This window comes from Hyperolius riggenbachi, chromosome 11 (assembly GCF_040937935.1).
Source record: "Hyperolius riggenbachi isolate aHypRig1 chromosome 11, aHypRig1.pri, whole genome shotgun sequence".
NCBI classification, from domain to species: Eukaryota; Metazoa; Chordata; class Amphibia; order Anura; family Hyperoliidae; genus Hyperolius; species Hyperolius riggenbachi.
This window is the reverse complement of record NC_090656.1, coordinates 1546170-1566632: the sequence shown is the minus strand read 5'-3', so window position 1 is coordinate 1566632 and position 20463 is coordinate 1546170. Positions and strand designations below refer to the sequence as shown.

Sequence of the window (20463 nt, the reverse complement as noted above, 5' to 3'; positions counted from 1 at the left end):
GTCAGCACAAAATAAAAGCAATGTGAGCAACATTTCAGCACAAAATAAACGCAATGTGAGAAACATGTCAGCACAAAATAAAAGCAATGTGAGAAACATGTCAGCACAAAATAAAAGCAATGTGAGAAACATGTCAGCACAAAATAAACGCAATGTGAGAAACATGTCAGCACAAAGTAAACGCAATGTGAGAAACATGTCAGCACAAAATAAACGCAATGTGAGAAACATGTCGGCACAAAATAAACGCAATGTTAGAAACATATCGGCACAAAATAAACGCAATGTGAGAAACATGTCAGCACAAAATAAACGCAATGTGAGCAACATTTCAGCACAAAATAAACGCAATGTGAGAATCATGTCAGCACAAAATAAACGCAATGTGAGCAACATTTCAGCACAAAATAAACGCAATGTGAGCAACATTTCAGCACAAAATAAACGCAATGTGAGAATCATGTCAGCACAAAGTAAACGCAATGTGAGAAACATGTCGGCACAAAATAAACGCAATGTTAGAAACATATCGGCACAAAATAAACGCAATGTGAGAAACATGTCAGCACAAAATAAACGCAATGTGAGCAACATTTCAGCACAAAATAAACGCAATGTGAGAATCATGTCAGCACAAAATAAACGCAATGTGAGCAACATTTCAGCACAAAATAAACGCAATGTGAGCAACATTTCAGCACAAAATAAACGCAATGTGAGAATCATGTCAGCACAAAATAAACGCAATGTGAGAAACATGTCAGCACAAAATAAAAGCAATGTGAGCAACATTTCAGCACAAAATAAACGCAATGTGAGAAACATGTCAGCACAAAATAAAAGCAATGTGAGAAACATGTCAGCACAAAATAAAAGCAATGTGAGAAACATGTCAGCACAAAATAAACGCAATGTGAGAAACATGTCAGCACAAAGTAAACGCAATGTGAGAAACATGTCAGCACAAAATAAAAGCAATGTGAGCAACATTTCAGCACAAAATAAACGCAATGTGAGAAACATGTCAGCACAAAATAAACGCAATGTGAGAAACATGTCAGCACAAAATAAAAGCAATGTGAGCAACATTTCAGCACAAAATAAACGCAATGTGAGAAACATGTCAGCACAAAATAAACGCAATGTGAGAAACATGTCAGCACAAAATAAACGCAATGTGAGAAACATGTCAGCACAAAGTAAACGCAATGTGAGAAACATGTCGGCACAAAATAAACGCAATGTTAGAAACATGTCAGCACAAAATAAACGCAATGTGAGCAACATTTCAGCACAAAATAAACGCAATGTGAGAATCATGTCAGCACAAAATAAACGCAATGTGAGCAACATTTCAGCACAAAATAAACGCAATGTGAGCAACATTTCAGCACAAAATAAACGCAATGTGAGAATCATGTCAGCACAAAATAAACGCAATGTGAGAAACATGTCAGCACAAAATAAAAGCAATGTGAGCAACATTTCAGCACAAAATAAACGCAATGTGAGAAACATGTCAGCACAAAATAAAAGCAATGTGAGAAACGTCAGCACAAAATAAAAGCAATGTGAGAAACATGTCAGCACAAAATAAACGCAATGTGAGAAACCTGTCAGCACAAAGTAAACGCAATGTGAGAAACATGTCAGCACAAAATAAACGCAATGTGAGAAACATGTCGGCACAAAATAAACGCAATGTTAGAAACATATCGGCACAAAATAAACGCAATGTGAGAAACATGTCAGCACAAAATAAACGCAATGTGAGCAACATTTCAGCACAAAATAAACGCAATGTGAGAATCATGTCAGCACAAAATAAACGCAATGTGAGCAACATTTCAGCACAAAATAAACGCAATGTGAGCAACATTTCAGCACAAAATAAACGCAATGTGAGAATCATGTCAGCACAAAGTAAACGCAATGTGAGAAACATGTCGGCACAAAATAAACGCAATGTTAGAAACATATCGGCACAAAATAAACGCAATGTGAGAAACATGTCAGCACAAAATAAACGCAATGTGAGCAACATTTCAGCACAAAATAAACGCAATGTGAGAATCATGTCAGCACAAAATAAACGCAATGTGACCAACATTTCAGCACAAAATAAACGCAATGTGAGCAACATTTCAGCACAAAATAAACGCAATGTGAGAATCATGTCAGCACAAAATAAACGCAATGTGAGAAACATGTCAGCACAAAATAAAAGCAATGTGAGCAACATTTCAGCACAAAATAAACGCAATGTGAGAAACATGTCAGCACAAAATAAAAGCAATGTGAGAAACATGTCAGCACAAAATAAACGCAATGTGAGAAACATGTCAGCACAAAGTAAACGCAATGTGAGAAACATGTCAGCACAAAATAAACGCAATGTGAGAAACATGTCAGCACAAAATAAACGCAATGTGAGAAACATGTCAGCACAAAGTAAACGCAATGTGAGAAACATGTCAGCACAAAATAAAAGCAATGTGAGCAACATTTCAGCACAAAATAAACGCAATGTGAGAAACATGTCAGCACAAAATAAACGCAATGTGAGAAACATGTCAGCACAAAATAAACGCAATGTGAGAAACATGTCAGCACAAAGTAAACGCAATGTGAGAAACATGTCGGCACAAAATAAACGCAATGTTAGAAACATGTCGGCACAAAATAAACGCAATGTGAGAAACATGTCAGCACAAAATAAACGCAATGTGAGCAACATTTCAGCACAAAATAAACGCAATGTGAGAAACATGTCAGCACAAAGTAAACGCAATGTGAGAAACATGTCGGCACAAAATAAACGCAATGTTAGAAACATGTCAGCACAAAATAAACGCAATGTGAGAAACATGTCAGCACAAAATAAACGCAATGTGAGAAACATGTCAGCACAAAGTAAACGCAATGTGAGAAACATGTCAGCACAAAATAAACGCAATGTGAGAAACATGTCAGCACAAAATAAAAGCAATGTGAGCAACATTTCAGCACAAAATAAACGCAATGTGAGAAACATGTCAGCACAAAATAAACGCAATGTGAGAAACATGTCAGCACAAAGTAAACGCAATGTGAGAAACATGTCAGCACAAAATAAACGCAACGTGAGAAACATGTCAGCACAAAATAAACTCAATGTGAGAAACCTGTCAGCACAAAGTAAACGCAATGTGAGAAACATGTCGGCACAAAATAAACGCAATGTTAGAAACATGTCAGCACAAAATAAACGCAATGTGAGCAACATTTCAGCACAAAATAAACGCAATGTGAGCAACATTTCAGCACAAAATAAACGCAATGTGAGAATCATGTCAGCACAAAATAAACGCAATGTGAGAAACATGTCAGCACAAAGCAAAAGCAATGTGAGCAACATTTCAGCACAAAATAAACGCAATGTGAGAAACATGTCAGCACAAAATAAACGCAATGTGAGAAACATGTCAGCACAAAGTAAACGCAATGTGAGAAACATGTCGGCACAAAATAAACGCAATGTTAGAAACATATCGGCACAAAATAAACGCAATGTGAGAAACATGTCAGCACAAAATAAACGCAATGTGAGCAACATTTCAGCACAAAATAAACGCAATGTGAGAATCATGTCAGCACAAAATAAACGCAATGTGAGCAACATTTCAGCACAAAATAAACGCAATGTGAGCAACATTTCAGCACAAAATAAACGCAATGTGAGAATCATGTCAGCACAAAGTAAACGCAATGTGAGAAACATGTCGGCACAAAATAAACGCAATGTGAGCAACATTTCAGCACAAAATAAACGCAATGTGAGAATCATGTCAGCACAAAATAAACGCAATGTGAGCAACATTTCAGCACAAAATAAACGCAATGTGAGAATCATGTCAGCACAAAATAAACGCAATGTGAGCAACATTTCAGCACAAAATAAACGCAATGTGAGCAACATTTCAGCACAAAATAAACGCAATGTGAGAATCATGTCAGCACAAAATAAACGCAATGTGAGAAACATGTCAGCACAAAATAAAAGCAATGTGAGCAACATTTCAGCACAAAATAAACGCAATGTGAGAAACATGTCAGCACAAAATAAAAGCAATGTGAGAAACATGTCAGCACAAAATAAAAGCAATGTGAGAAACATGTCAGCACAAAATAAACGCAATGTGAGAAACATGTCAGCACAAAGTAAACGCAATGTGAGAAACATGTCAGCACAAAATAAACGCAATGTGAGAAACATGTCGGCACAAAATAAACGCAATGTTAGAAACATATCGGCACAAAATAAACGCAATGTGAGAAACATGTCAGCACAAAATAAACGCAATGTGAGCAACATTTCAGCACAAAATAAACGCAATGTGAGAATCATGTCAGCACAAAATAAACGCAATGTGAGCAACATTTCAGCACAAAATAAACGCAATGTGAGCAACATTTCAGCACAAAATAAACGCAATGTGAGAATCATGTCAGCACAAAGTAAACGCAATGTGAGAAACATGTCGGCACAAAATAAACGCAATGTTAGGAACATATCGGCACAAAATAAACGCAATGTGAGAAACATGTCAGCACAAAATAAACGCAATGTGAGCAACATTTCAGCACAAAATAAACGCAATGTGAGAATCATGTCAGCACAAAATAAACGCAATGTGAGCAACATTTCAGCACAAAATAAACGCAATGTGAGCAACATTTCAGCACAAAATAAACGCAATGTGAGAATCATGTCAGCACAAAATAAACGCAATGTGAGAAACATGTCAGCACAAAATAAAAGCAATGTGAGCAACATTTCAGCACAAAATAAACGCAATGTGAGAAACATGTCAGCACAAAATAAAAGCAATGTGAGAAACATGTCAGCACAAAATAAAAGCAATGTGAGAAACATGTCAGCACAAAATAAACGCAATGTGAGAAACATGTCAGCACAAAGTAAACGCAATGTGAGAAACATGTCAGCACAAAATAAAAGCAATGTGAGCAACATTTCAGCACAAAATAAACGCAATGTGAGAAACATGTCAGCACAAAATAAACGCAATGTGAGAAACATGTCAGCACAAAATAAAAGCAATGTGAGCAACATTTCAGCACAAAATAAACGCAATGTGAGAAACATGTCAGCACAAAATAAACGCAATGTGAGAAACATGTCAGCACAAAATAAACGCAATGTGAGAAACATGTCAGCACAAAGTAAACGCAATGTGAGAAACATGTCGGCACAAAATAAACGCAATGTTAGAAACATGTCGGCACAAAATAAACGCAATGTGAGAAACATGTCAGCACAAAATAAACGCAATGTGAGAAACATGTCAGCACAAAATAAACGCAATGTGAGAAACATGTCAGCACAAAGTAAACGCAATGTGAGAAACATGTCAGCACAAAATAAACGCAATGTGAGAAACATGTCAGCACAAAATAAAAGCAATGTGAGCAACATTTCAGCACAAAATAAACGCAATGTGAGAAACATGTCAGCACAAAATAAACGCAATGTGAGAAACATGTCAGCACAAAGTAAACGCAATGTGAGAAACATGTCAGCACAAAATAAACGCAACGTGAGAAACATGTCAGCACAAAATAAACGCAATGTGAGAAACCTGTCAGCACAAAGTAAACGCAATGTGAGAAACATGTCGGCACAAAATAAACGCAATGTTAGAAACATGTCAGCACAAAATAAACGCAATGTGAGCAACATTTCAGCACAAAATAAACGCAATGTGAGAAACATGTCAGCACAAAGTAAACGCAATGTGAGAAACATGTCAGCACAAAATAAACGCAATGTGAGAAACATGTCGGCACAAAATAAACGCAATGTGAGAAACATGTCAGCACAAAATAAACGCAATGTGAGAAACATGTCAGCACAAAATAAACGCAATGTGAGAAACATGTCAGCACAAAGTAAACGCAATGTGAGAAACATGTCAGCACAAAATAAAAGCAATGTGAGAAACATGTCAGCACAAAATAAACGCAATGTGAGAAACATGTCAGCACAAAATAAACGCAATGTGAGAAACATGTCAGCACAAAATAAACGCAATGTGAGCAACATGTCAGCACAAAATAAACGCAATGTGAGCAACATGTCAGCACAAAATAAACGCAATGTGAGAAACATGTCAGCACAAAATAAAAGCAATGTGAGCAACATTTTAGCACAAAATAAACGCAATGTGAGAAACATGTCAGCACAAAGTAAACGCAATGTGAGAAACATGTCAGCACAAAATAAAAGCAATGTGAGAAACATGTCAGCACAAAATAAACGCAATGTTAGAAACATGTCAGCACAAAATAAACGCAATGTGAGAAACATGTCAGCACAAAATAAACGCAATGTGAGCAACATGTCAGCACAAAATAAACGCAATGCGAGCAACATGTCAGCACAAAGTAAACGCAATGTGAGAAACATGTCAGCACAAGATAAACGCAATGTGAGAAACATGTCAGCACAAAATAAACGCAATGTTGGCAACATTTCACCTGCAAAAAAAAGCATTTACTCACCTGACTGAAGTCTCCTCTCGCTCCTGGCCGGCCTCTGGCGCGCTGCTCCTGCGACCATCTTGCTCCTTCTGCAGTCTCCCGCGCTGACAGGCAGAGTGCAGGGCTACAGCAAGATGGCGCCCGAAGCCCTGTACTGGAGACACAAATTGTCTCCGGTCCGGGGCTGCCGGGAATGAACTGGCGCAGCGTCTATGAGACGCAGCAGCCAGTTTATGCGATCGTACGGTGGCCAGAGTCCCGAGGCCCGCAGCTAAAAGCGGGACGTTTCCCGGGACCTCATGCAGCCTGGGACAGCGCCCCCCGAAGGCGGGACGCATCCCGGGTAAAGCGGGACGTATGGTCACCGTACTTTAGCTGTAGGAATAGTTATGGTTTTCGGATGATTGAGTTACCTGAAAGCATTTGCTTGTGAGTGTGAAAAGGGTTAACAGATTTTCGGAGCACGGAGGGAAGCATCAATAGACTCCTGAGGCTTTCCCTTCTTTAGGTAAATAACTCTTTTTGAACCTAAGCTTCAGCTTTGTTCCCTTTAAGTCCACCAATCACAATAAAGCAAGTTTTGAAATCGCGACGGGGGAGTGAACCTGGCTGCGCAGCGCATGTGTGATGAAGCGCAACTCGGCCAGGCTTTCAAGCACTACTGCAGGTGACAGGAGCCACCCGGGGAGACTGTGAGGGACGGAGCGGCCTCAAGGGGACTTAAAAGGAAACTTAAAGGGGTACTCCGGCATCTTAAAAAAGCTAAAACCAACACTTACCTGTAGCTTCTATTGGCCCCCTGCAGCTGTAATGTCCCGCACCATCCTCCTCCGATGCGCCGTTCCCCACCACCGGCACCGGGCTAATTATTCATCTAACTAGACGAATAGAACTGTGGCTGCGTGGGCGCGCATATGCTCGCTACAGCGCGCGTCATCGGGAGATTACTGCACAGGTGCAGTACTAGTTTTTCTTGCACTGCGCCTGCGCAGTAAGCTTGTACTGCATGCGTGCTCACTCTCGTGCGCGGCCATGGTCGCGAAAATGCAGTTCTATTAGTCTGGTTAGATGAATAACGCGGGACGGCACGGGACATTACAGCTGCAGGAGGCAGATAGAAGCCCCAGGAAAGTGTCAGTTTTAGCTTTTTTTAAGGTACCGGAGAACCCCTTTAACCTCCCTGGCGGTATATTAAAAACCGCCAGGGGGCAGCGCTGCCGTTTTTTTTGCTTTTTCTTTTGTTTTAAATCATGTAGCGAGCCTAGGGCTCGCTACATGATAGCCGCTGCTCAGCGGCATCCCCCCAGCCCCTCCGATCGCCTCCGGCTATAGGCGATCAGGAAATCCCGTTCAAAGAACGAGATTTCCTGGAGGGTTTCCCCCGTCACCATGGCGACGGGGCGGGATGACGTCACCGACGTCATGGACGTCGTGACGTCTAAGGGAGTCCCGATCCACCCCTTAGCGCTGCCTGGCACTGATAGGCCAGGCAGCGCAGGGGTCTAGGGGGGGGGGGGGGCTCTACGGCGGCGCGGATAGCGGCGATCGAGCACGGGGAGGCGGCGATCGGTATGCTGGCGCAGGGTTACCGCCAGGAAGGTTAAGTGAAAAAAGAAAAAAAAAATATTTTAACTTACCTAAGCAGATCTTCCCCACAGTGTAGTGTGCTGGGTTCCTCTTGTTGTATGCAGGAAGTGTGCTGGTGCTGTTCTGTTGCAGTGCACAGTGTGCTAGGTTCCCCTTGTTGTATACAGGAAGTGTGCTGGTGATGTTCTGTTGCAGTGCGCAGTGTACTAGGTTCCCCGTGTTGTATACAGGAAGTGTGCTGGTGCTGTTCTGTTGCTGTGCACAGTATGCTAGGTTCCTCTTGTTGTATACAGGAAGTGTGCTGGTGATGTTCTGTTGCAGTGCACAGTGTGCTAGGTTCCCCTTGTTGTATACAGGAAGTGTGCTGGTGATGTTCTGTTGCAGTGCACAGTGTGCTAGTGTTAAGCTTGGGGGTGTATTCTCCACAGTCAGCATGCAACACATAAGCTGACGTGAAGGAGGTACACACACTAGCACAAGGAATCAGGATATCCCCAGTTTAGTGGAGGAGAGGACTGACTCCAATAGGAGATTGTGGTGCACAGAGCCGGTGCAGATCCGAACAGCCACAAACAACACTTTCGTAATAACGTCTCAGCGCAAAGTAGCGCTGAGCGCATAAACCAGGACTGAGGAGATCAGGACAGGTAGACAGAATGAACGCTTGCTTAACTAGCCACTACTTAGTGACAGCAAGTGTCCACAATAAAACAGACTGGAATGAGGCAGCCAATGCGTTGCAGCGATGGCGTGCCTCACAAAGACAGGACAGGATAGCAGGATCAAGATAGAAGAACGTAACACAGATAAATATACAATAAGTATGATTTCCTAGCGTATTACAATTACAGCTATCAATGAAACTATTTGTAACGTCTGACTAACATATGTATATATCGGCAATGAACCGATATATGACATAAGCAGGAACTCTGACTAAGACTGGAGTAATACAGGGAACAGGACTCAGAAGGATTCGCTATCTCTTCGCAGAGATGAACGCAATCCACAAACAGGACCAGGAACAGGATTCAGAAGGATTCGTTATCTCCTCGCAGAGATGAACGCAATCCACAAACAGGACCAGGAACAGGATACTAGCTCAGCACGGGTGCTCACGATACGCGCAAACTACCAAAGCGTGCTGGAAGGCTGACTGACTGAACACAGGAAATAAACAGTTCGTGTACGTATATATCAGCGACACTGATGTATCAACGTAACACGAATACAAAGAAAATAACAAAATGCGCAAGTATGCGTATATATTGGCGATGAACCAATATATGACACAAGACAAGCAAGTAGCAACTTCTAGAACAAGAGCAGAACTAGGAGGACTCGCTGACCCCTTCGCAGGAGTCAGCGCAGTCCACACGGACCAGGAACGAGGTGGGGCCCGAGCAGAGTAACAGACAGAATCTGAGACTATGGTAGCCCATGAGGCATTGCAGGAAGCAGTTCTTTATACTGAGGTCATCCAATGGGAGCAGACCTGCAGATTCCCACACAAGTGAATGGTAATTAATCACAGGCTGACAGCAGGAAAAGGCAGACAATGATATGCAGCCTGCAGGAAAGGGATTGCCCCTCCATTGCAGCAGACAATGTTTGTTTACACAAAAGCATATTAAACTGTCATTAACTTCAGAGCGACTGCAGATGGAATCAGCAACTAGTTTAAGTGCAAACCAAACTATGCAAGCAAATGCATGTAATGACATCAGAACTGCTTGGTTTGCAATACCACTGCAGTCAGCAGTAAACGCTGCAGAAGCGATCATAACAGCTAGGTTCCCCTTGTTGTATGCAGGAAGTGTGCTGGTGATGTTCTGTTGCAGTGCGCAGTGTACTAGGTTCCCCTTGTTGTATACAGGAAGTGTGCTGGTGATGTTCTGTTGCAGTGCGCAGTGTACTAGGTTCCCCTTGTTGTATACAGGAAGTGTGCTGGTGCTGTTCTGTTGCAGTGCACAGTGTGCTAGGTTCCCCTTGTTGTATACAGGAAGTGTGCTGGTGCTGTTCTGTTGCAGTTCACAGTGTACTAGGTTCCCCTTGTTGTATACAGGAAGTGTGCTGGTGCTGTTCTGTTGCAGTGCACAGTGTGCTGGGTTCCCCTTGTTGTATACAGGAAGTGTGCTGGTGATGTTCTGTTGCAGTGCACAGTGTGCTAGGTTCCCCTTGTTGTATGCAGGAAGTGTGCTGGTGATGTTCTGTTGCAGTGCACAGTGTGCTAGGTTCCCCTTGTTGTATACAGGAAGTGTGCTGGTGATGTTCTGTTGCAGTGCGCAGTGTACTAGGTTCCCCTTGTTGTATACAGGAAGTGTGCTGGTGATGTTCTGTTGCAGTGCGCAGTGTACTAGGTTCCCCTTGTTGTATACAGGAAGTGTGCTGGTGCTGTTCTGTTGCAGTGCACAGTGTGCTAGGTTCCCCTTGTTGTATACAGGAAGTGTGCTGGTGCTGTTCTGTTGCAGTTCACAGTGTACTAGGTTCCCCTTGTTGTATACAGGAAGTGTGCTGGTGCTGTTCTGTTGCAGTGCACAGTGTGCTGGGTTCCCCTTGTTGTATACAGGAAGTGTGCTTGTGATGTTCTGTTGCAGTGCGCAGTGTACTAAGTTCCCCTTGTTGTATACAGGAAGTGTGCTGGTGCTGTTCTGTTGCAGTGCACAGTGTGCTAGGTTCCCCTTGTTGTATACAGGAAGTGTGCTGGTGCTGTTCTGTTGCAGTTCACAGTGTACTAGGTTCCCCTTGTTGTATACAGGAAGTGTGCTGGTGATGTTCTGTTGCAGTGCACAGTGTGCTAGGTTCCCCTTGTTGTATACAGGAAGTGTGCTGGTGATGTTCTGTTGCAGTGCACAGTGTGCTGGGTTCCCCTTGTTGTATACAGGAAGTGTGCTGGTGATGTTCTGTTGCAGTGCACAGTGTACTAGGTTCCCCTTGTTGTATACAGGAAGTGTGCTGGTGATGTTCTGTTGCAGTGCACAGTGTGCTGGGTTCCCCTTGTTGTATACAGGAAGTGTGCTGGTGATGTTCTGTTGCAGTGCACAGTGTGCTAGGTTCCCCTTGTTGTATCGGAAGTGTGCTGGTGCGTACTCAGCGGACAGGCAGTGGTAAGACTTACTGCCTGCTCCGCTGCCCATTTTACTCTGCGGGGAGGAAGGGGACACTGGGGGGGCATCATATTAGGAGGGAAGGAGAAGTGTAATGGCGGCGGGCGGCGGCCATCCATGCCGCATACCGGGCTGGTGCCTTGATCTCTCTCTGCCCGCCCACGGCCACCCTCACCCTCCTCCCCACCCACTGGCACCCTCACAGCGCCTCCCCTTTGGGAATAATTAATAATTGAAAAAAAATAAAAATTTTGTGGGGTGGGCGTGACTAGGGGGTTGGGGGTGTGGCCAGGGGCGTGGCCTAAATGTCCCGTTTTTAAAAATCAAAATGTTGGGGGGTATGTTGTTGTATACAGGAAGTGTGCTGGTGATGTTCTGTTACAGTGTACAGTGTGCTGGGTTCCCGTTGTTGTATACAGGAAGTGTGCTGGTGCTGTTCTGTTGCTGTGCACAGTGTGCTAGGTTCCTCTTGTTGTATACAGGAAGTGTGCTGGTGATGTTCTGTTGCAGTGTACAGTGTGCTGGGTTCCCCTTGTTGTATACAGGAAGTGTGCTGGTGATGTTCTGTTGCAGTGTACAGTGTGCTGGGTTCAGGGGCGTAGCAATAGGCCCTGCAGCGCCTGCGCCTGCGGGGGGGCCCGGCCCCCCCCTGGGGCCCGCTCGGGGCCGTTTTTTGGGGGCTGGAGGGGTGGCAGCATGAGGGGAAAGCCTTGCCCACAGTCGGCGGGGAGAGGGGAAGTTCCCCCCTCTCCCTCACCTCGGGGCTCTCCCCTCTGCGCTCCCCTCCAGCTAGTGAATGTGTGTGGGCAGCGGGCAGCAGCGGCGGCAGGATACATACCTTCTTCCTTGCGTTCCATCGCCGCCTTCTCGCTCTAGTAGCTGACGTCACTTCCGCTTCCGGAAGTGACGTCAGCCGCTAGAGCGAGAAGGCGGCGATGGAACGCAAGGAAGAAGGTGTGTATCCTGCCGCCGCTGCTGCCCGCTGCCCACACACATTCACTAGCTGGAGGGGAGCGCAGAGGGGAGAGCCCCGAGGTGAGGGAGAGGGGGGAACTTCCCCTCTCCCCGCCGACTGTGGGCAAGGCTTTCCCCTCATGCTGCCACCCCTCTAGCCCCCAAAAACCGGCCCCGAGCGGGCCCCAGGGGGGGAGGGGGGGCCCGCTCTGAAAATCTGCAGGGGGGCCCGGTGGGGCCTAGTTACACCCCTGGCTGAGTTCCCCTTGTTGTGTACAGGAAGTGTGCTGGTGCTGTTCTGTTGCTGTGCACAGTGTGCTAGGTTCCACTTTTTGTATACAGGAAGTGTGCTTGTGATGTTCTGTTGCAGTGTACAGTGTGCTGGGTTCCCCTTGTTGTATACGGGAAGTGTGTTGGTGATGTTCTGTTGCAGTGCACAGTGTGCTGGGTTCCCCTTGTTGTATACAGGAAGTGTGCTGGTGATGTTCTGTTGCAGTGTACAGTGTGCTGGGTTCCCCTTGTTGTATACAGGAAGTGTGCTGGTGCTGTTCTGTTGCAGTGCACAGTGTGCTGGGTTCCCCTTGTTGTATACAGGAAGTGTGCTGGTCATGTTCTGTTGCAGTGCACAGTGTGCTAGGTTCCCCTTGTTGTATACAGGAAGTGTGCTGTTGCTGTTCTGTTGCAGTGTACAGTGTGCTAGGTTCCCCTTGTTGTATACAGGAAGTGTGCTGGTGATGTTCTGTTGCAGTGCACAGTGTGCTAGGTTCCCCTTGTTGTATACAGGAAGTGTGCTGGTGATGTTCTGTTGCAGTGCACAGTGTGCTAGGTTCCCCTTGTTGTATACAGGAAGTGTGCTGGTGATGTTCTGTTGCAGTGCACAGTGTGCTAGGTTCCCCTTGTTGTATACAGGAAGTGTGCTGGTGCTGTTCTGTTGCAGTGCACAGTGTGCTAGGTTCCCCTTGTTGTATCGGAAGTGTGCTGGTGCGTACTCAGCGGACAGGCAGTGGTAAGACTTACTGCCTGCTCCGCTGCCCATTTTACTCTGCGGGGAGGAAGGGGACACTGGGGGGCATCATATTAGGAGGGAGGGAGAAGTGTAATGGCGGTGGGCGGCGGCCATCCATGCCGCATACCGGGCTGGTGCCTTGATCTCTCTCTGCCCGCCCACGGCCACCCTCACCCTCCTCCCCACCCACTGGCACCCTCACAGCACCTCCCCTTTGGGAATAATTAATAATTGAAAAAAATAAAAATTTTGTGGGGTGGGCGTGACTAGGGGGTTGGGGGTGTGGCCAGGGGCGTGGCCTAAATGTCCCGTTTTTAAAAATCAAAATGTTGGGGGGTATGTTGTTGTATACAGGAAGTGTGCTGGTGATGTTCTGTTACAGTGCACAGTGTGCTAGGTTCCCCTTGTTGTATACAGGAAGTGTGCTGGTGCTGTTCTGTTGCTGTGCACAGTGTGCTAGGTTCCTCTTGTTGTATACAGGAAGTGTGCTGGTGATGTTCTGTTGCAGTGTACAGTGTGCTGGGTTCCCCTTGTTGTATACAGGAAGTGTGCTGGTGATGTTCTGTTGCAGTGTACAGTGTGCTGGGTTCAGGGGCGTAGCAATAGGCCCTGCAGCGCCTGCGCCTGCGGGGGGGCCCGGCCCCCCCCTGGGGCCCGCTCGGGGCCGTTTTTTGGGGGCTGGAGGGGTGGCAGCATGAGGGGAAAGCCTTGCCCACAGTCGGCGGGGAGAGGGGAAGTTCCCCCCTCTCCCTCACCTCGGGGCTCTCCCCTCTGCGCTCCCCTCCAGCTAGTGAATGTGTGTGGGCAGCGGGCAGCAGCGGCGGCAGGATACATACCTTCTTCCTTGCTTTTCCGCTTCCGGAAGTGACGTCAGCCGCTAGAGCGAGAAGGCGGCGATGGAACGCAAGGAAGAAGGTATGTATCCTGCCGCCGCTGCTGCCCGCTGCCCACACACATTCACTAGCTGGAGGGGAGCGCAGAGGGGAGAGCCCCGAGGTGAGGGAGAGGGGGGAACTTCCCCTCTCCCCGCCGACTGTGGGCAAGGCTTTCCCCTCATGCTGCCACCCCTCCAGCCCCCCAAAACCGGCCCCGAGCGGGCCCCAGGGGGGGAGGGGGGGCCCGCTCTGAAAATCTGCAGGGGGGCCCGGTGGGGCCTAGTTACGCCCCTGGCTGAGTTCCCCTTGTTGTGTACAGGAAGTGTGCTGGTGCTGTTCTGTTGCTGTGCACAGTGTGCTAGGTTCCACTTTTTGTATACAGGAAGTGTGCTTGTGATGTTCTGTTGCAGTGCACAGTGTGCTAGGTTCCCCTTGTTGTATACAGGAAGTGTGCTGGTGATGTTCTGTTGCAGTGCACAGTGTGCTGGTTTCCCCTTGTTGTATACGGGAAGTGTGTTGGTGATGTTCTGTTGCAGTGTACAGTGTGCTGGGTTCCCCTTGTTGTATACAGGAAGTGTGCTGGTGATGTTCTGTTGCAGTGCACAGTGTGCTAGGTTCCCCTTGTTGTATACAGGAAGTGTGCTGGTGATGTTCTGTTGCAGTGTACAGTGTGCTGGGTTCCCCTTGTTGTATACAGGAAGTGTGCTGGTGCTGTTCTGTTGCAGTGCACAGTGTGCTGGGTTCCCCTTGTTGTATACAGGAAGTGTGCTGGTGATGTTCTGTTGCAGTGCACAGTGTGCTAGGTTCCCCTTGTTGTATACAGGAAGTGTGCTGGTGATGTTCTGTTGCAGTGCACAGTGTGCTGGGTTCCCCTTGTTGTATACAGGAAGTGTGCTGGTGCTGTTCTGTTGCAGTGTACAGTGTGCTAGGTTCCCCTTGTTGTATACAGGAAGTGTGCTGGTGATGTTCTGTTGCAGTGCACAGTGTGCTAGGTTCCCCTTGTTGTATACAGGAAGTGTGCTGGTGATGTTCTGTTGCAGTGCACAGTGTGCTAGGTTCCCCTTGTTGTATACAGGAAGTGTGCTGGTGATGTTATGTTGCAGTGCACAGTGTGCTAGGTTCCCCTTGTTGTATACAGGAAGTGTGCTGGTGCTGTTCTGTTGCAGTGCACAGTGTGCTAGGTTCCCCTTGTTGTATACAGGAAGTGTGCTGGTGCTGTTCTGTTGCAGTGCACAGTGTGCTGGGTTCCCCTTGTTGTATACAGGAAGTGTGCTGGTGATGTTCTGTTGCAGTGCACAGTGTGCTAGGTTCCCCTTGTTGCAGGGGCCCCAACCGCCCCGATTCAGCGGGACGGTCCCGATTTTGGGGGGCCGTCCCGCTGTCCCGCGCTGCAGAGTAAAATGGGCAGCGGTCGGAGCGGGCAGTAAGTCTTATCACTGCCTCTCCGCTGCGTACCGGGATCTCCTCTGATCTTCCTGTGACGTCACAGGAAGCAGGAAGATCAGAGGAGATCCCGGTACTCAGCGGACAGGCAGTGGTAAGACTTACTGCCCGCTCCACTGCCCATTTTACTCTGCGGGGAGGAAGGGGACACTGGGGGGCATCATATTAGGAGGGAGGGAGAAGTGTAATGGCGGTGGGCGGCGGCCATCCATGCCGCATACCGGGCTGGTGCCTTGATCTCTCTCTGCCCGCCCACGGCCACCCTCACCCTCCTCCCCACCCACTGGCACCCTCACAGCGCCTCCCCTTTGGGAATAATTAATAATTGAAAAAAAATAAAAATTTTGTGGGGTGGGCGTGACTAGGGGGTTGGGGGTGTGGCCAGGGGCGTGGCCTAAATGTCCCGTTTTTAAAAATCAAAATGTTGGGGGGTATGTTGTTGTATACAGGAAGTGTGCTGGTGATGTTCTGTTACAGTGTACAGTGTGCTGGGTTCCCGTTGTTGTATACAGGAAGTGTGCTGGTGCTGTTCTGTTGCTGTGCACAGTGTGCTAGGTTCCTCTTGTTGTATACAGGAAGTGTGCTGGTGATGTTCTGTTGCAGTGCACAGTGTGCTAGGTTCCTCTTGTTGTATACAGGAAGTGTGCTGGTGCTGTTCTGTTGCTGTGCACAGTGTGCTAGGTTCCTCTTGTTGTATACAGGAAGTGTGCTGGTGATGTTCTGTTGCAGTGCACAGTGTGCTAGGTTCCCCTTGTTGTATACAGGAAATTTGCTGGTGATGTTCTGTTACAGTGTACAGTGTGCTGGGTTCCCCTTGTTGTATACAGGAAGTGTGCTGGTGCTGTTCTGTTGCAGTGCACAGTGTGCTGGGTTCCCCTTGTTGTATACGGGAAGTGTGCTGGTGATGTTCTGTTGCAGTGTACAGTGTGCTGGGTTCCCCTTGTTGTATACAGGAAGTGTGCTGGTGCTGTTCTGTTGCAGTGCACAGTGTGCTAGGTTCCTCTTGTTGTATACAGGAAGTGTGCTGGTGATGTTCTGTTGCTGTGCACAGTGTGCTGGGTTCCCCTTGTTGTATACGGGAAGTGTGCTGGTGCTGTTCTGTTGCTGTGCACAGTGTGCTAGGTTCCCCTTGTTGTATACAGGAAGTGTGCTGGTGATGTTCTGTTGCAGTGTACAGTGTGCTAGGTTCCCCTTGTTGTATACGGGAAGTGTGCTGGTGCTGTTCTGTTGCAGTGTACAGTGTGCTAGGTTCCCCTTGTTGTATACAGGAAGTGTGCTGGTGCTGTTCTGTTGCAGTGCACAGTGTGCTAGGTTCCCCTTGTTGTATACAGGAAGTGTGCTGGTGATGTTCTGTTGCAGTGCACAGTGTGCTAGGTTCCCCTTGTTGTATACAGGAAGTGTGCTGGTGATGTTCTGTTGCAGTGCACAGTGTGCTAGGTTCCCCTTGTTGTATACAGGAAGTTTGCTGGTGATGTTCTGTTACAGTGTACAGTGTGCTAGGTTCCCCTTGTTGTATACAGGAAGTGTGCTGGTGCTGTTCTGTTGCAGTGCACAGTATGCTGGGTTCCCCTTGTTGTATACAGGAAGTGTGCTGGTGATGTTCTGTTGCAGTGCACAGTGTGGTAGGTTCCCCTTGTTGTATACAGGAAGTGTGCTGGTGATGTTCTGTTGCAGTTCACAGTGTACTAGGTTCCCCGTGTTGTATACAGGAAGTGTGCTGGTGATGTTCTGTTGCAGTGCACAGTGTGCTAGGTTCCCCTTGTTGTATACAGGAAGTGTGCTGGTGATGTTCTGTTGCAGTTCACAGCGTGCTAGGTTCCCCTTGTTGTATACAGGAAGTGTGCTGGTGATGTTCTGTTGCAGTGCACAGTGTGCTGGGTTCCCCTTGTTGTATACAGGAAGTGTGCTGGTGCTGTTCTGTTGCAGTGTACAGTGTACTAGGTTCCCCTTGTTGTGTATAGGACGTATGCTGGTGATGTTCTGTTGCAGTGACACACTGACACGTATGACTCTTTCAGGATGGAAATGGCTACATCGATGAAAATGAATTGGATGCGTTACTGAAAGACTTCTTTGACAAGAACAAAAAGGTGAGGGTCCCAGAAGGGCCACATGTAACAGGATGTGTGAGCCTACAAGTTGTATGGTTGATTTCTGACTTGTGTGGTTTGATTTCAGGATCTGGATATCCAGAGTTTGACCGGATATCGCCAGAGCATAATGTCGCTGTGTGATGGTGGCCGCCTCTACCGCAAGGAGCTGGAGATTGTACTCTGCAACGATTCCACCCCCTTTAAGTAACTGAAGCGCCCCAGTTCTATTTAATGCACTGCACTGAGACCCTGTCCCCCACCCCACCCCATCACTGACCAGAGACCGGGGAGAGAGAGGACCACTAGTGAGACTGGAGAGAGTTGACCACCATTGACAAAGACCAGAGAGAGAAAGGACAAACACTGACCAGAGACCAGGCAGAACGAGGGGATCACCACTGATCAGAGGTTGGAGAGAACAACTACTGACCATGGACTGAAAGGGGAAAGAGGACCACTACAAGAAAGAGAAGACCATCAGTGACCAGAGATCAGGGAGAGCGGACTACTGACTAGAAACTGGGGAGTGAGATGACCATCACTGTGACTGGAAAGAGAGAACCCCGACTGACCAAATTCTATTGAAAGAGAGGACCACATTGACTAGAAAATGACCAGGTGAACATCATGTGAAATAAATAGCAGCAGGAACATCCAGGAGAGGTTGACATTGGGTGACTGTGGAGAGGTACCAAAGTATATGAGAGTCACAAGCTGATAAGACCCCTTACCACAGCAGCTGAAAACCCCCTTATCTTACACAGGAGAACCTTGGACTCTTTGGATGGAAAGTCTGCGTTTCCACCTCGAGTCACAGTGAGGTCCCCCCTTCTTCCTGCTCAGGTCACTCATGGTTTTTCAGACGGGGATTTGGCTGTTGGTGCTCAGTGTCAGATAGCAAGTCAGATGCCGTATGAAGTAACTGTCACCTAAACCTACAAATAACCAACTTTTTCTCATACCTGGTCTCAGAGTTTGCTTTATAAATGTCTGACTGTTATCAGATGCGCCTCCTCCTGTCTCTGAATTCCCTCCCTCTTCAGGACCCCAATATGCTGCTTTTTGCTTGGGTTCCTAGAAGCCACCCTGCCTAGACCACAGAAATATGGTCCTCACCGCTTGCTGTCATGAGAATCTAGCACCCAGTCCTCCATAGACCTCTGCGGCCTGCTCTTCCTAGACCTTCTCCCTCTCCTGGCCTCAATACCTTCCTTTCCCTGACCTTGCCTAGAACCTCATGACCTATTCTTCCCGAGTACCCTTCTTTCCTGGATCCCAGAATCCTCTTCTCACCAGATACTCTTTGGACCCCAAGACAAAACTTCCCCTTTCTGAACCTCAGGAACCTGTTGTTGTGCAACACCCTGCTTCCCTCAGCCCCTCCTACCCTTCTGCTGACCCTGCTCCTCCAATATCTCTTCCCTAACCTCTATCTTAGAAGCTTGCCGTTACCCACAATGTTAGGAATGGGCCCGGTCTCTGATGTATTTGGGGTTTCCGCAGAGTGAATCCCGCTTTTCATTTTCTTTCTGGGTTTTGCTTGTTTCCTGTTTACCAAAGAATGAATAAATGACAAACCCTGGAGTGCGTCTTCTGTGTCCTGTGTCACTTATCCACACCTAAGGTCGTCCTGCTGCTATTGGAAGGAAAAAGAATATCTTCATCATCAAATAACAGACAACAGAAGTATATGAATGTAACACAAATGGTAACAATGTCAGGCAGCTGCTGGGAGAGCATGTACAATTTTGGTATGTATGAGAAAGGAGTGTAAGGCTTGGTGGTATAATTCTAAGAGTCAGCATGTATGTCTCAGGCTATAGGTCTTGCTCTTCACCTAGCTATCCCTGCCTGGCACACCACTAACTGACACCTACACTGCCCCTGCCTGGCACACCACTAACTGACACCTACACTGCCCCTGCCTGGGCACACCACTAACTGACACCTACACTGCCCCTGCCTGGCACACCACTAACTGACACCTACACTGCCCCTGCCTGGGCACACCACTAACTGACACCTACACTGCCCCTGCCTGGCACACCACTAACTGACACCTACACTGCCCCTGCCTGGGCACACCACTAACTGACACCTACACTGCCCCTGCCTGGCACACCACTAACTGACACCTACACTGCCCCTGCCTGGGCACACCACTAGCTGGCCCTAATTAGGACTTAGGCAAGTAAGGCATACAAGCTGACGCAGAGGGCAGATATACCACCAGGAGCCACTACTGAGGCTAGTAACACAGTTCCGCAGTATCACATACACAGTTCAGGTAAAGTAATCCAGGTATAATAATCTTCATGCAAAACTATTCAACAGCAATAGTAATTTGATCAGAGTTATGAAACGGTTCCAGCAGACTTGCATGCAGGATAGCAACAGATGATAATTGATGCAAGTATGACACAGTTCCTTTGAGTCTGCATGCAAGATTATGTGAACAGATAACAGAAGTCCCAGATGATGTATGACAAGTTATGCGAGACTATATGCACACTGTTAGCTAACTGATAAGGAGATTAGACTTTATACTTATCGTCCAGAGCAAGTGGCATACAGAGAATATCCAGTAACAGTCCAAGGTCGGTCCAGGTGACAAGCAAGGAATGTCCAGTAACTTAGCAGAGGTCGGTCCAGGCGGCAAGCAAGGGATGTCCAGTAACTAGCAGAGGTTGGTCCAGGCGGTAAGCAAGGGATGTCCAGTAACTAGCAGAGGTCGGTCCAGGCAGCAAGCAAGGGGTGTCCAGTAACTTAGCAGAGGTTGGTCCAGGCAGCAAGCAAGGGGTGTCCAGTAACTAGCAGAGGTCGGTCCAGGCAGCAAGCAAGGGATGTCCAGTAACTAG

General features: G+C 47.1%; 1 protein-coding gene across 1 annotated transcript in view; it reads left to right on the top strand.

Moving 5' to 3' along the window:
- CALB2 (calbindin 2) overlaps positions 1-19194 on the top strand; it is a 132482-nt gene extending 113288 nt beyond the window's left edge. Inside the window, exons 10-11 of the mRNA XM_068260820.1 lie at positions 17531-17602; positions 17691-19194. Coding sequence (XP_068116921.1) covers positions 17531-17602; positions 17691-17813 — 195 coding nt within the window. The 3' untranslated portion in view covers positions 17814-19194. The remainder of the gene's footprint in view (positions 1-17530; positions 17603-17690) is intronic.
- The last annotated feature ends 1269 nt before the right edge of the window (positions 19195-20463 follow it).